Source organism: Leuresthes tenuis, unplaced genomic scaffold (assembly GCF_036924035.1).
Source record: "Leuresthes tenuis unplaced genomic scaffold, fLeuTen1.0.hap1 SCAF_2, whole genome shotgun sequence".
In the NCBI taxonomy this organism is placed as follows: Eukaryota; Metazoa; Chordata; class Actinopteri; order Atheriniformes; family Atherinopsidae; genus Leuresthes; species Leuresthes tenuis.
This window is the reverse complement of record NW_027325356.1, coordinates 35,657,746-35,673,334: the sequence shown is the minus strand read 5'-3', so window position 1 is coordinate 35,673,334 and position 15,589 is coordinate 35,657,746. Positions and strand designations below refer to the sequence as shown.

General features: G+C 44.7%; 1 protein-coding gene across 1 annotated transcript in view; it reads left to right on the top strand.

Moving 5' to 3' along the window:
- Positions 1-15,589, top strand: part of LOC140302177 (neural-cadherin-like) — a 216,499-nt gene that overhangs the window by 13,077 nt on the left and 187,833 nt on the right. Inside the window, exon 4 of the mRNA XM_072380982.1 lies at positions 3,528-3,639. Coding sequence (XP_072237083.1) covers positions 3,528-3,639 — 112 coding nt within the window. The remainder of the gene's footprint in view (positions 1-3,527; positions 3,640-15,589) is intronic.

The window sequence follows — 15,589 nt, the reverse complement described above, 5'->3', positions numbered from 1 at the left end:
ACTGTAAAATGGGTTACAATAATAAATATTTTCTAACAGAGGGCCTCAGAAACAAGGTGACAAGTTCAATCAGTGTTATTGTGATTCTTTGCTTACGAATTTAATCTGCTGTAAAATAAATCTGTAGCCTGCTGTCAAAATGGTGAACAGGGGCGTTGTCTTTGGTTGCACTGGACTCACCAAGCATGACTTTAATTTGCTGGTAGTTTCCAAGTTTCTCATTCCAAGAGTGATGGCTCATCGGCACCATTAGTTACCTAACCAGCCTGAGACCTGCCTGCAGCTTTTCGAGTGTGTGCTATATGCACGTTCGGTATGTGTGTGTTTGAGCTCATCTTGCTTTATTACAGTTGACTTCTCCTCTCTTCTCTTATAATCTTGGTTTTCCTCTACCTTGTACACACACATATTGTACCCTCATATAGCTTGCCGAACTATCAACATTTTACCAGAAAAGAGGGGAGCTCTGAGAATCTTTCAGCTCAAAAGAGCTGAACCAGGTGCTTCCCAGCCCGCGGACAACAATCTTCCAGGGAATAAAAGAGGGCTGGAGTAGTCAAGTTTAATTAGCAGTCTTTAATTGTGCAGAGAGATTAATTTTTCAGCACTACTTTGCAAAAGTGGTGGAAAGGTGGACACAGAATGCATATTGACTTTTGCTGTCTTATAGGCACATATATTTTCATATTGTGACATGCACATACATATTAGTGGGGATGCAAAATGACACGAGTGACAGACAGATCTGATTATTTGCTATTCAGAGATCACTGCTGTCAGCCAATGAAAAATCCAAATCGGTCGTTCACTTCACAAGGTGCTCAAATATACAGTATGTTTGAGTGATTATTTACATGTTTGAATGTATATGCATCTATCTGTGATGAGTACAACTTCCCCCTAAAAGTGTGTGTGTAATGGATTGCAATTGTGTAAGTCTTTTGTTTGGTGGTACTGTGGGTGGAGAAGTAGACACACATATACTCATGTGATTAAAGCCTTCAAATGCCAAAGGGATAAACATGTACGTACATGGTGAGTACACATAAGCAGGACATGCATGCATGTCATCCTTAAAATACATGAAAATGTGTACGCTTGTTGTGTGTATGTATTCTGGTACTGAACATCCACATGCATAAGTACAATTAATTGACTTTATCAAGGTCAACTCTCCATGATATATCCACAGTCAGGTGAGTTGGTTGCAGATCCTCCTTCAGTTCATCCTGGCGTCATTGTTTTCTTTTCTTTTGCTTTACCTTCAGCTTTTGTTTCATTTGCTTTGAAAACCTATGAAATATTTAAATTGATTTTATGAGAGAAGGAGAGACTTTTAGATTTCTGCATATTTACTTTGAGATGTGAGGGATTTATTTGAAAGGGGCTAAAGTGTGTTGACAAATCAAGTAAACCAAGTAAAAAGTGCTCTCTTTTGTCTTCTTTTTACACCGTGACATTATCGGCCAGAAATTAGTTTTTGACTGCGGGGAAAAGCGGTGTAAAAAGTGGCGTAGCCCCTAAATGCATCGTGGAGTTGCATTTGCTTGCAGCTTTTCTGTTGCTTTGATTAACAAGATTTCCATGTAATCAATCTTGTTTTTGTTTTTTGTTTTTTTTACTAAAGATTTGAAGAATCTTACATTTCATAACAATTCATAAGAGTTTTTTCCACAAAGTTTACTGAATACTTTCAAAAGTACTTTTAACTGTATCCAGAATATTGTGTCCAAATAGATAGAAAGTTGCAGGCATTTCCACATGTGGCACATCTGCTGAGAATTTAGAGCATACGAAAACAATTACCACCTTTTTTCTTTTTTTTTCCTCTTTTTTTCTTGTTTTGGAATTGAGGGGTGCATTGTATTGCTATACCTTATGGATATCATATGAATGACTGAATAATCTAAAGTTTTGAAAATGAAAGTCTTAAGGTCTTAAGGTCTTAAACAAAAAAAACTGTCATCTGGTTCTTTACCAGGTATTAAACTCGCACAGTTTAATAGCTTAACAGCAACACACATTGTACAGTTTCATTATTTATTTAACCAGGCCAACTAAGCCAGGTTTTGGGAGAAAAAAAAATGTTTTTATTGCTTCTGTAATTTACTCTGAGGGTGAGTAGCAGCCTGGTGCTCCTAATCAAATGCACTTGATTAACTGACCATCATCAAATTTGACAACCTTATGAAGGCAAAAGTTTTGGCAGTTTGCTGGTCTGGAGAATTTAGATGTGCTAAGGAGGAATGACATTGACAATGAGACGAGAGAGTGAGCTTGCAGTTACAATTTGTTAGTAGATCCAAAAAGTAGGGGTAGAACGAGAGAGGAATTATAAAAAAATGTACACAGCTATACTGAAGAAAAAGTATCTATAAATGATAACATTGATTTACCACCCAGCCCCAGCAAGAACACTCCTTAGTACACATAATAGATGGTGCGCAGTGGACGGTTAGCTGGATTTTAGTTGATGAGGGAACATGATGTCTTTTCAAGTGGAACATCTGTGTCTGTATGTGTGATTCAATGGCTCACTTTTACTAATCAAACATAGACAGTTGTAGAAACGCATATTTGGGGACTTTCAAGAAATAACAGGTGCATTTGTGTGCATGTCTCCCCCTTCCTTTCTCTACTCAAAAAGCCCACACACAGACACACAGACACCCACACCACACCACACACATTCACTGAATGGTTTGTAAATGCCACTGGTATTAGGTTTTGGGTAGGTAAGATGAAATTCTGTAATATCCGTTAATCCTTCAGCAAAGATCAGCTTCGGACCAACAGACAACAAAATAAAATTTTCATTTCAACTCCCTGAGGTAATTTCTGTGAGTTTGCCAGTGAGTCTCAATCTGTGTGTGTGTGTGTGCATGTGTGTGGTGTGTGTGTGTGTGTGTGTGTGGGGGGAGGGGGTTGTACAGTTCCTTTGTTAGCTCAGAGAAACTGCACTGCATGGCATTCTCTACCAGAGTACAAATCTTTATCAGCTTCCTCTCTGAGGATTGGGAAGTAAACCAAAGGGATCAGGGTCAAGGCTTGCCTTCGGAGCTGGTTGGGATGAAACTTCCTTTTGGTTAGTGCAGATGAAAATCAGTATGGATGTAAAGAAAACCAATTTTGAATTGTGCCTGTGGAAGTAATCCCATCTTGAAAAATGTCATAACACTTTCCCTTCGTGGCTTTTAATCTGCTGTATTTCCACTGGGCAGGTTTTCTGGCCAGGTTTTGCACATGCAGCTCGTAGTAGCAGAGCAGGATCTCATTTTATGTTGTCAGAGGGGTCCTCAGTACGTAAACAGACTCAATACTCTCACGTTATCAAACTCTTTTGCCTTCTTAAGATTTTGTGGCACTGAGATGTTTTGTTTTTTTAAATACCACACTTGAATGAAAAATATTTGATGGAAATTAGACTTAATGCCATTTTACTGTCCCTCACCTTTCTGTTCTGTTGCTTTCTCTCATCTCTCTTCATCTCTCAATCTTTGCCTTTCTCTTCCTCGCTTCCTTCTCAGGTGCGAGTTGTAATTGTTGATGAAAATGACTGCGTTCCAGAGTTCCTTCAATCAATTTACAGCAAGGATGGTGTACCAGAGACTGTTACAACAGCAACCTCTCTGTTGCAAGGTGAGACATACTGACAGAACTATAGAAGCATTTTGTGTCCCGTCGGTAAGTCGCCAACACTTAATGAATGCCTCTTTCAACAGCATAACATCATCTTACGCCGAGAACAATTGATTACGTTTAGTGATTTTGTTGAAAACAATAGACATGTATTAAGGTGTATTTGACTGTTTTGGTCTGAAACAACTGTACACGAAAGTACAGAGAAAAGTGTTTTTCTGGTGTTATTTTGCTATTTGAACTCAAAGATTGGCTAATGAAATTAAAAACTCCCACACAGTGTTAAAAATTCAGTTCTAATTTAGGTGCAATCTTTTGACACATTTGCTAAACAAAACGCCCATACATGCTGCTGTGGAGTGGGCTTGGTGAATTTCACGAGTTAGAATTTGTTGAAAGTTACCATAAATGTTTGTTTGTTTCATCTCAGCTTTTAGTTGTCTCAAATCAAAGACACCGTTCATATTTCACCCTGTGTCTCAGAAGGAATATGCACATTGAGTTACAAATGAGTAACTCTGTGAGGTCTAAGGTTTCTTTTGGTGTGCTGGAATTGCTCGTAGTAACTGTTATGGATTAGAATACTCAGAAACACATTGTTCCAGACTGAGTCACTCATTAAACCATATTCTCACTATAAGAGTAGGAGCATTTTATTTTTTTACAGTGCATAACAGTGATGTGTAGAATTTAATGATTTAACGAACTTAGAATTTACAGGTCTACTGTGCTAGAAATTAGTGTCATGCCAAAAAAAAGGAAAAAGAATAAAGAAAAAATGGCAATGAGACACGTCAATGGAAATTCTCATTAACTCTGACTCCAGGCAGACATGTCTGAACCTTGCTGTTTTCACACAATGTGTGGCTGTCTTGCTGGTAGGTATTACCATCATTGCTCCTTTGTACCACTGTCATTATCATCACTCGTTAAACGTTGTATATCATAAAAGGAAAAAACAGACTGATCCAAAGGGCCAGCAATGTTGTGGGGTTGGAGTTTGACTCTCTGGAGGTGGTGTCAGAGAGAAGGATGCTGTCAAAGTTAAGCAGCATCCAAGTCAATGACTCTGCAACGTGCTGGTCAGACACAGGAGCACCTTGAGCCAAAGACTCTCAAAGTGCACCACAGAGCGCCACAGGAAATCTTTCCCGCCTGTGGCCTTGAGACTTTTCAACTTATCCCTCTGAGAACAGTTTCTGTGCATATACTATACACTATTTATGGGTCAAAGACGAATAAGGATGTTACAAATGGAAAAAAATGTAATTGGCTAAAAATACCCATTAAGTTACTTTCTATCATTATTAGGGTGTTTTGTATATCACTCAACAACAGGAATTTGTTTTAAGAGTGCAATAAACATTTTTCAGTGAATTATATGATTTCTCCCATGGAAAATGTCCTTCCTGGGTAACGTAAATGGTTTTCAAAATTAATTAAAATTTCTATCATTGTTGGTATTCAAAAGTTTTTGTATAATTACAGTTAGAGCTCAACAAATAATTACTTCTCAGAAAACCCCATTTTTATCAGAATTATGTAATATATTTGGACATTTATAGTGAAATGGCTTCATTCGTTCCTGTTTGTCACACAATATTTAGTGCCAAAAAGAGAAAAAAAGATAGAAAATGTCTTATTTTTTTACAGTGTAAGTAAAAGGGTTGTTATTGTATCCTCAACTCAAAAAACACAATACTGTAATACAATATGAAATTTGGGTTGAATTATTTGACTGTCTCAGTCTAACCCTAACCCTCTTCTTATTACTCCTCCATTGTTCTCTTTTCTTTTTTGCAGCAGCAGGAGTCATCAGCTGAATAGGTGTTTTGGGCTGAGATTTGGATTTATCTTTGTAGTACCTAGAAATAAAACAAATTACATGGTGTACAGGTTTGATTAATTACCAAGATGCCGATGGTCCAGAAGAAATATACCCTACCATAAACATCACATCACATCATATTGCTTAACTAACGTATTATCATTTTGAACTGATCTGCATAATCTCTTCATTACTAAATCACAATACTTTTCTCTCTTTTTCTCAAGATACTCAGCCCTAACTTGTGGGTCAGCATTCTTCCTGGCCCTGAAAAGTCTCTGCCTTTCTTTATTAGACAGTGGCATCTGCAAGGACGAAACTGACCCTCAAACATCAAAAGCTATACTAAAACTTTATTAGAAAAACATAAAGATTAACTCAGTATATGTAGATGTGTATATATATATAAGATATTCATTAGATAGCATAGTTGAGACAGACAGGAAACGGAAAATATCCTGTGGTGTTACCATTGAAAAAGATAACAAAAAATGTCATAAAAGTTAAAAAATACATAATATTTCCTCATTAATCGTTTAATATAACATTACAACATCAAATCAATGCCTAATAAGCTACAGATAGTGATAAAAATCTGAATTGAAAAACATGTCCATTCTGGATAAAAGAGGACATGTCCTGGGTAACAGAATATCTTTGTTATCCAGGGAGGACATATCGTTATCCATGAAGGACAAAAAAACTAAATTTCCTTTATAATCAGGCACTAACTGGGTCTACTGAATAAAATATTAGCTTAATCTTCAACACATCAATGTCATATTTGACATGAAATAGATTAAAAAATTATAGATGTTTTACTAGCGTTATCCAGAAAGACACATGATTTGTGGACGTCATGTACGACCGACCGAAAAGGTAAAATATCAACATTTTAAGAGAGACCTATTGACCTTTTGCTCTGTCTTGGGGGTCCTTCAGGGCTGATGCAACACCTTGCAATATGACAGTCCATGTCCAAATATGAGCATATGTAGCCACTTTGTGTGTTACCCAGGAAGGACATTTGGGACTTCAAAAGCAGGGACAAAAGTAGTTCTTGAATAAAAATGTAAATAATCTTAGAGTTGTTACTATATTTGTAGGTGTCATTACAGACATCAACACAATTATGCCCAGTACATAATTGATGCTTTAATTAGGATTTTTGACATTTTTAGCATATTTTTGTGCATACATTTTAAGCCCGGACGTTATCCAGGAAGGACAGTTTTGTACTTTTGAGATAAACAGCTCCTTAAATTTTAATTTCTTAAAGTAAATGCTCATGTAAATAAGTAAAGTGGGGAGAATTGAGTAACAAACTGTAGTGTTTTAAAAATTTTATGTCTTTTTAATATTATAAATATGGTTCGGACACCAGAATTGACATGCCGCGTCTTTGACCCTTATATCGTACTGGAATAATAAAGTATTTCTGATTCTGATAATAAAAAAAAAAGACAAATTGATTGAATATGAATAAAACTTAGAGACATACTTTATGTACGGTTTTACTCGACTATCTACAGTAGTTGAATAACTCCCACCGTATAGGGTGTTTTATTCTGGTGAAACAGTGTCACACTCAAGCTTGGACATCGAGTACTGTCTTTCAGTTGCTTTATTTTTCTTAAGTCATTCCTGTTCCACACATGCTTAGCTAACTCGCTAACAGTAAACGTGCCGTTAGCCAGGTAATCAACTGAAACGACACAAATACACAAAACCACAACATTAATGACACGAACATATTAACCACCGTATAATTCGCATACACAAACATATTTCAAGTATTCAACATAACTTGTTACATTTTATATAACTGAACTCACCAGCTCAGCTTCACCAGTCAAACAAAAGTATCCATATAAAAGAGAAACTGAAAGGTTAACACATCCGCCCCAAATAACCTACAGGGGGCGGGGTTGCTATCACAGGAGGTTGACTATGAAACTACACAAAATGTGGGATAACTTCACACCTCCCACTTGGGTTACTTGTCATTGACCAAGTAGGCCACAATAACTATCCTTAATACAACAATGTAAAATCTCTCAGGTGAAAAAAATAAACAAACAGCATAAAACCGCTCAATCAAATAGAATCAGCTCGAGTCCGGCATTCAAGTGCTCAAAGTCCCAGTACTACTTAGCTACTCAGGGGGGTAAGCGAAGCCCCTCCTGCTCCTCTACTGGCAGCAACACCACCAGCCTCCTGACGTCCCTGTGTAGGATTGTGGAAGGACACGGCTCCTTGTCCTTCCTTACTTGGGGCAGGCCGATGGGGAGGCTGTGACAAATCTTCACCTTGACATTTCGGACAACACCCTTATCATCTGGACACAACTCCTCGACACGACCCAACCTGAAACGACCCCGGAGGGCGTTCTGGTCTGCAACCCATACCAGGTCTCCGACGGCGACATTCCTGGCTGGGGCATGCCACTTTTGTCTAAAAAACAGATGAGGTCCTGCCAGCTGGCTCCAATTTCCCCAAAACTTGTCCACCTCCACCTGAACTGCTCGCAGACGACTGAACGGGTAGGTAGGGAATTCAAAACCTTGGGTGTCACCTCTAGGACCCGCACGACCCAATAACAATGAGTTTGGTGTCACAACCTCCACAGTCTCCTCCTGAACCTGAGCCCTGGCTCCGATCGGTCTCTCATTGGAAAGGTTAGCGGCCAGGTAGAGGAGGGTTTGGAACTCAAGGACGGTCAAATCACCCTCCTCACCAACACTGCTCAACGACCTCTTCAACACACGGACAGCTGCCTCCGCTGCCCCATTCCGATGCGGCGAGTCTGCTGGACTAAACTCCCACACCCAGTCAGTCCCAGTCACAACCGCTCTCCTTTGGATTTCCTCCTTATCGACACCCGCCAGAGAGCTGTAGAGATCCTCCAGTGCAGGTTTGGCCCCCACGAAGTTGGTGCCCCGGTCAGACCAGAGCTTTTTCGGATGACCCCTTAGGGCCATAAATTCGCTGGTAAGTTTTGAGAAAGCCCTCGGTCGACAGATCCTCGACCACATCTACATGGATCGCTCTAGAGGCCATACAACTAAAGACTACGCCCCAGACCTTCTTATTTGTGCGCCGTCTCGCAACATCCCTAATTACGTATGGACCAAACAGGTCCAGCGTTGTGTACTCAAAGGGAGCTGCTGGCCCGGTGCGTACATGAGGGAGATCTTTCATCACTTGAGAACATAATTTGGCTCTGCGCTTCCGACAATGAATACACATGTCCACAACTCTACGAGCGACTCTAGGGCCTTGCACCACCCAGGCTCTTTTCCTCATCCGAAGGACGGTACCGGCAACGCCTTCATGGTTGGCACGGTGGGCTTCTTCTGCAAGGAGGGTGCTGATCCGCTCCTTGTAGGGGACCAGTGGAACTCCAGACCCTCCCGTATCAAATGACTGGGTCTTGTTGTTACAAGAGACCCGTAGCACTGTCCCTGTTCACAACCAGACGGTTGAGTGTAGTCGTGGGGAAGGTCACACCTGCCTGGGCAGCGAGGCATAAGTCCTTGAACGCCTCCTCTCGCTCCTGGACTGTGAGTACTGCCTCCCACTGTTCATGCTCGTCGGTTCGATTTCTACCTAGTAACCAGAAGTGCACGGCTCTGCGGATGTATCCCACAGCCCCACAGAGTTTAGTTACAGTAGCAAACCTTAAAAGATTCACCTGTCCTACAAGAGCCAAACCCCAAAATCTTCTCATACTGCAGGCGCAAGATGCTGTTGATGAAGACCCTGTGACAGTATCTGGCGTGGGTCCCCTATTATCGACCGCAGGAGGCCCCATGACCGCCACGTCCTCAACCATGGCATATGAACCAGTAGGACTGCCTGAGGCAGACAACTTCTTCCTCTGCACCCTTGTAATGATGGCAGAGAAAGCTTTCCTTTGGAGCTTACTCACGACCTCCCTGGTACCGGAGGCCACCTCCGCTGCAGACTTTATGGGCCATTCCTCCACTGCCCTAGTCAGGAACTCGGGACCTCTCTGCCATAAGGAGTTACCATCAAGCTGTTCAGGGGAACACCCTCTCGTGACAAGATCGGCCACGTTGTACTGACCGGGGACCCACCACCAATCTATCATAGGTCCGGCCTCCTGGATCTCACCAACACGGTTAGCAAAGAAAGTTTGGAACCCATAACAGTCCCGTTGAATGGCTCCCAACACAGTCTGGCTGTCCACAAAGTGGTACCACCTACCCACTTCCAACCGCCCATGCGTCAGTATGTATCCCTTCAGGCGGGCAGCAAAGACGGCTCCGCAGATCTCCGCTTTAACAGCGTCGCCCTTCTGGTCAAAGGGGGTCAATTTAGCCTTTGACTCCACAAGCCGGGTCACAACACCCCCTGAAGTCTCCCAGCGCAGGTAGAGAACCGCCCCGTAAGAGTCACAACTCCCATCGGAAAATGTGACCCCCCAGGGTTTACCCAGCCAGCCGGATGGTGTAATACTCCTGGGGAAAGTGATAATACTCAGCTGAGCATTCTCTTTGAAGAGTTCAATCGCTCTCCCGCGCAGCTCACCAGACAGTGGCTTGTCCCACGTATCCCTTGTCAAAGTTCCGGCCTCTTGAAAGACCCTCCTGACAAGAATGACGCCTTTCTGTTTCAGGGGCGTCGCAAGACCATGGGGGTCATAAAGTCCAGCTACCTGGCTCAGTAACATACGACGGGTAAGGGGATCCGGTGTCTTCTCATCTATGTCTTCCAGGGTGAGGTTGAGCTCGGTGCGCATCTATTTCCTCCTCGCAGAGAAATTAACAGCCACCATCACGAAAAGTTTGTCCTCCCCCACGTGGTAACCCACTCCCAGGGCCTTGTTATCCTTGTCGCGTAACTGGTTGGGCAACATGATAGTCTCAGTTTTGGAGGGAACACCACCCTGCCTCCCACTTTGACCAGACCGCAACCAAGGCTTAAGGTAAAACCCCCCGGTTGCAAGAATGGCCTCAACCCCCTGAAGGATCTCGCTCAGTCTTTTGGGGTCATCGTGGGACACCAGAATGTCATCCACGTAGGCATTTTCTACGATGACCTGTCTTTCTTCTACTTTGTCTGCAAACTGTGGCAGATTGGCAGTCTCCCTCATGGCCACCTGGGCAATACAGCCAGCCGGCTTATCGCCCATGTTCACTCTTACCACAGCGTAGTCCCCGATGTCATCTGCCGGAGAGTCCCTCCACAGGAAGCGATGGACATGCACTTCCTGATCCTCCAACCACACTGAGTTGTACATCTTGGACACATCGCCGACCGCAGCGTGCTCCCCCTCCCGGAAACGGAGCAGGACCTTCCGGATGGGGTTCAAGACGTCTGGGCCCTTCAGCAGGATGCTATTTAGGCTAACACCCTTGAATTTACGGCTGCTGTCCCAGACTAACCTCACCGGGGTGGAGACAGAGTGTGGGTTGGGTGCTGTCAGGTGGTTCACCCACCACACAGCTCCGCTCCAACTGTCCATTACAGCCCTGGAAAGCTTGACTGCCGCCCCCCTGGATATCATGTCATGCACCTGCCTTGCGTAAGCTTCCTTCCACTTCGGATCCCTCTCGAGGCGCTTCTCTGATCTCAGAAACGCCGCCTTGACAGCTTTGCGGTTGTTCAGCAGGGTAGCGGGATTCTCTTTCCAGGGGTACCTGGCGTCCCAGTGGGGCCTGTCGCTGTAGTTGTCACTCAGCTTGAAGGTCAGACCTCCCCTGATGATCTCTAACTCTCGCTCGTCAGCGAGTGACATCTCCTTTCCCCCAGGGGCGCACTTTCCACTTCGGATCCCTCTCGAGGCGCTTCTCTGATCTCAGAAACGCCGCCTTGACAGCTTTGCGGTTGTTCGGCAGGGTAGCGGGATTCTCTTTCCAGGGGTACCTGGCGTCCCAGTGGGGCCTGTCGCTGTGGTTGTCACTCAGCTTGAAGGTCAGACCTCCTCTGATGATCTCTAACTCTCGCTCGTCAGCGAGTGACATCTCCTTTCCCCCAGGGGCGCACTTTCCACAACGACAACCACCACACATAGGGTTACAGGCGGCCCCAAAGCTGTCCCACTGCAGCAACTTGACAATCTCAGCATTGCAAGCAACCGTGGCTCCAACCTCAGCGCTGCCCTTTAGCTCGGGGCAGTAGTTATGGAGGACCTTGACTCTCCTGGACTCTGCCCTCATGGAGCATGCAAAGTGGGTTGATGAGTGGCGTGTGGTTACCTCAACATCCTCAAAGAGGTCCGGGTGCACACCACTGATGGTCTTTCCAAGTGGACCATCCCACAATACCAGATCACCACACCTCATCATCCGCTGGGGGGCAAGGCGACCTTCCCGGGTACTGATAAGTAACTCAACTTTCTCCGGGCGGGTCAGTCCCCCTGGTTTGACAACACCAGGAAAGAAATTCTCCAGGCGCTCCAAGTCCACTGCATGTTCCACTCTGGCCATCTCCTCCAGACCATAGCAGAGCATTTCATGGAGCCGCCATGTCCCCCTTTTTGTGGCTACTTTTATGCTCACACAGTACCTCTTTGTCTCAACCCTCACCTTCATACCACCTACACCGTATACAACCAGTGTGATTGGCTCACCTGCCAATCCAAGCCTCTCTGCTGCTTGGTGAGTGATATAGTTAGTATCAGAGGATAGATCGATTAGGGCTCCGACCCAGTCTCCTCTCTTGGTCGTGACCTCCACCAGCATCATGAGGACTGGGTACTCCTTCTGTCCACTTTCTCCCATCAAATCTTTGCCAGCACATATTGTTGAGGACACCTTGTTTGTGCAAGCTTTACGCACAGCCTCTAGTTGCTCCGAGGTCAGGCCTAAACCAGCAAACAAAGCCTCTTGTTCCTCGGTAGGACCACAGGGCTCTCTCCTCTTGTCCTTTGTCTCCGCCCTAGCAGTGTCCTGTTTGGTTGGTGATTTGAGGCACAGGAAGAAGTGGTGATCAGGAGGGCCGTCACCTCTTTTGCATTCGTCATTGCGACACAGGAAGTTCTTATTGCACAGACCGTCCCTCCCATGTAGATCCAAGCATTTGGGGCAGGCGTTTGGTCCTTTTTACCTGAGCCCTCCGCTCTGCTGGGTTGGCCTTCTTAAATATCTTACAGTGGTATAACCGTCCAGGATGCCCCTCTTTCGCCACACACACTGCATGGATCCCGCGAAGATTCTATCCTCACCTCACTCACTGCGGCCTTGGTAAATGAATGCCTCTCCAGTTTTCTGTCCCCCAGTCTTTCCTTAGGCCTTTCACGTGGGTTTGGTTCACAGGCTCTGGCAGGGGCCGGTCGTCTTGTGATCTGTAACTGCTCCAATTGCACCAGCGTCTTCTGATCTTTCAGGAACTGCCATAGTTTATCGAACCGATTATGTGGGTTGACGTTGCTGGCCGCATCGCACCGATACAAAAGCCACCTCTCTTTCATGCTGTCTGGTAGCTTACTTTCAAGTGACCGGATCAGAAACTGGTTTTTTATGGCGTCCTCACAACCCAAGTCTATAAGGTCCAACAGTGCCCTTTCCACCGCTTGGATCAACTGCAAAGTTTCCCTCGGTTGGTTGTTGCGAACAGCTGGTAAATCTTGTAGCTCCAGTACAATATCGTCCACTATTTGCGACATGTCCCCATAACAGTCCTCCAGAACCCGGAAGACCTCTTCTGCAGTACGGCAATGAGACAGCCTGAGTTCGCGTTTTACTGCATCAGCAATACTGTCCAGCAGGTGGAAGAGTCTACACTCTGGGGAGCCCGTGGGTTTGGCTAATGCCTGAAGGGTCCCCCAATTACTCTTCCATCGCCAATAGCCTCTCCTGTCTCCAGAGAACTTTGGTAGGCTTAGGGGCGCGAGCGTAATCCTGGGCCCAATTAACCTCTCAGAAGTGGCAGACACATTTCGTCCTAACCCAACACTATCCGGTAACACAGCATGTGTTCCTCTCTGTTGCTGCGGTGTGCTAGAGAAGCCGGGGGCAAATGTTGGGTTCATGGACCATTGTGGATACCTCTGTGGTGGCGCTTGGGGAGACACTAACAGGATGCCCGTGCCTTGTGCCCCATCACGACGGTCCACATAACCATCCAGTTCACCGCCAGTAGTTGGGTTGGTGGCTGGACCTGCACCTGCACATAGGACACCATTATGCTGCACTGCGCTACCGTCTCCAGCACACTGACCATCGTCTCCGCTGTCAACACCCCCCTCGTTCTTTTCACCGCTTGCCAGGACACCAAGTTCGCTATGTGTTGACCTGTTGTTTTGGCGCATGTAATTAGTCAGCGCAACTACAGTCATTCTCCTTTTCTCCTTGTAGTCCTTGAGGCAAATCCGCATGTCGTCTACCTCCTTGTCCGGGATATGACAGTCCCAGCATCGCACAAACTCCTCCAGCGTTTCGACTCTGCCTTCTAATGCTGTATGGACCATATCATACTGCTCAAGGGTCACGTGGCCTGACTGGAGCGCTTCAGCCTGACCAAACACTTCCTTGAGATCTGCCTTCAGACTGCCAAATTGACCCGTCGCAAAGCGTGACCACAATGTCTCTTTTACCTTCATCTCAATGTCTTTGTACTTTGTGCGGCAATCATGCAGCCTTTTCTTCACATCTGCTACATCCACTTTGTAACCACTTGCTTCTCCCTCTTCCATAACAGCAATGTAATCAAAACTGCTGTTACAGATCTCTTCATAACTGCTCTTGAGTGCCCTCAGTTCAAGTTTTAGGTCGTGTTCATTTAAAAGATTTAAAAAGATTTAAAAGAAGGCTCCTGTTAAAAGCCCCTTGTGCATAAGAACGCTTCCATGCTTTTATTTTCTCCTTTACTTTGATGACGTACTTCCGTCCACCGCATCTGTACCAAGATGGCGGTCCCACTTCCGTTTCCGGTTGGCAGCTAGCTGACGTGCTAATACCGATCAGCTTATCCTGTGCCGTCGCGCTAAAAAGTCACAATGAAAGTCACCAAAGCACAGTCACAGACCCAGCCATACCCTTTGCTGAGGGATTAATGTGAGTTCGATGCGCTGTCGGTCGGCCAGGATGTTCCGCTAGGCCGTCGCAAAGCGTGACCACAATGTCTCTTTTACCTTCATCTCAATGTCTTTGTACTTTGTGCGGCAATCATGCAGCCTTTTCTTCACATCTGCTACATCCACTTCGTAACCACTTGCTTCTCCCTCTTCCATAACAGCAATGTAATCAAAACTGCTGTTACAGATCTCTTCATAACTGCTCTTGAGTGCCCTCAGTTCAAGTTTTAGGTCGTGTTCATTTAAAAGATTTAAAAAGATTTAAAAGAAGGCTCCTGTTAAAAGCCCCTTGTGCATAAGAACGCTTCCATGCTTTTATTTTCTCCTTTACTTTGATGACGTACTTCCGTCCACCGCATCTGTACCAAGATGGCGGTCCCACTTCCGTTTCCGGTTGGCAGCTAGCTGACGTGCTAATACCGATCAGCTTATCCTGTGCCGTCGCGCTAAAAAGTCACAATGAAAGTCACCAAAGCACAGTCACAGACCCAGCCATACCCTTTGCTGAGGGATTAATGTGAGTTCGATGCGCTGTCGGTCGGCCAGGATGTTCCGCTAGGTCCTCTCCGCACGATAGTATCCTGTAGCTTGCCGTTTCGTTGACACTGTCCGGCCTCCGCTTCTCCGTCACGGGGCTGGCTTAGTGTTGATTACTGTACGGTTTTACTCGACTATCTACAGTAGTTGAATAACTCCCACCGTATAGGGTGTTTTATTCTGGTGAAATAGTGTCACACTCAAGCTCGGACATCGAGTACTGTCTTTCAGTTGCTTTATTTTTCTTAAGTCATTCCTGTTCCACACATGCTTAGCTAACTCGCTAACAGTAAACGTGCCGTTAGCCAGGTAATCAACTGAAACGACACAAATACACAAAACCACAACATTAATGACACAAACATATTAACCACCGTATAATTCGCATACACAAACATATTTCAAGTATTCAACATAACTTGTTACATTTTATATAACTCTGAACTCACCAGCTCAGCTTCACCAGTCAAACAAAAGTATCCATATAAAAGAGAAACTGAAAGGTTAACACATCCGCCCCAAATAACCTACAGGGGGCGGGG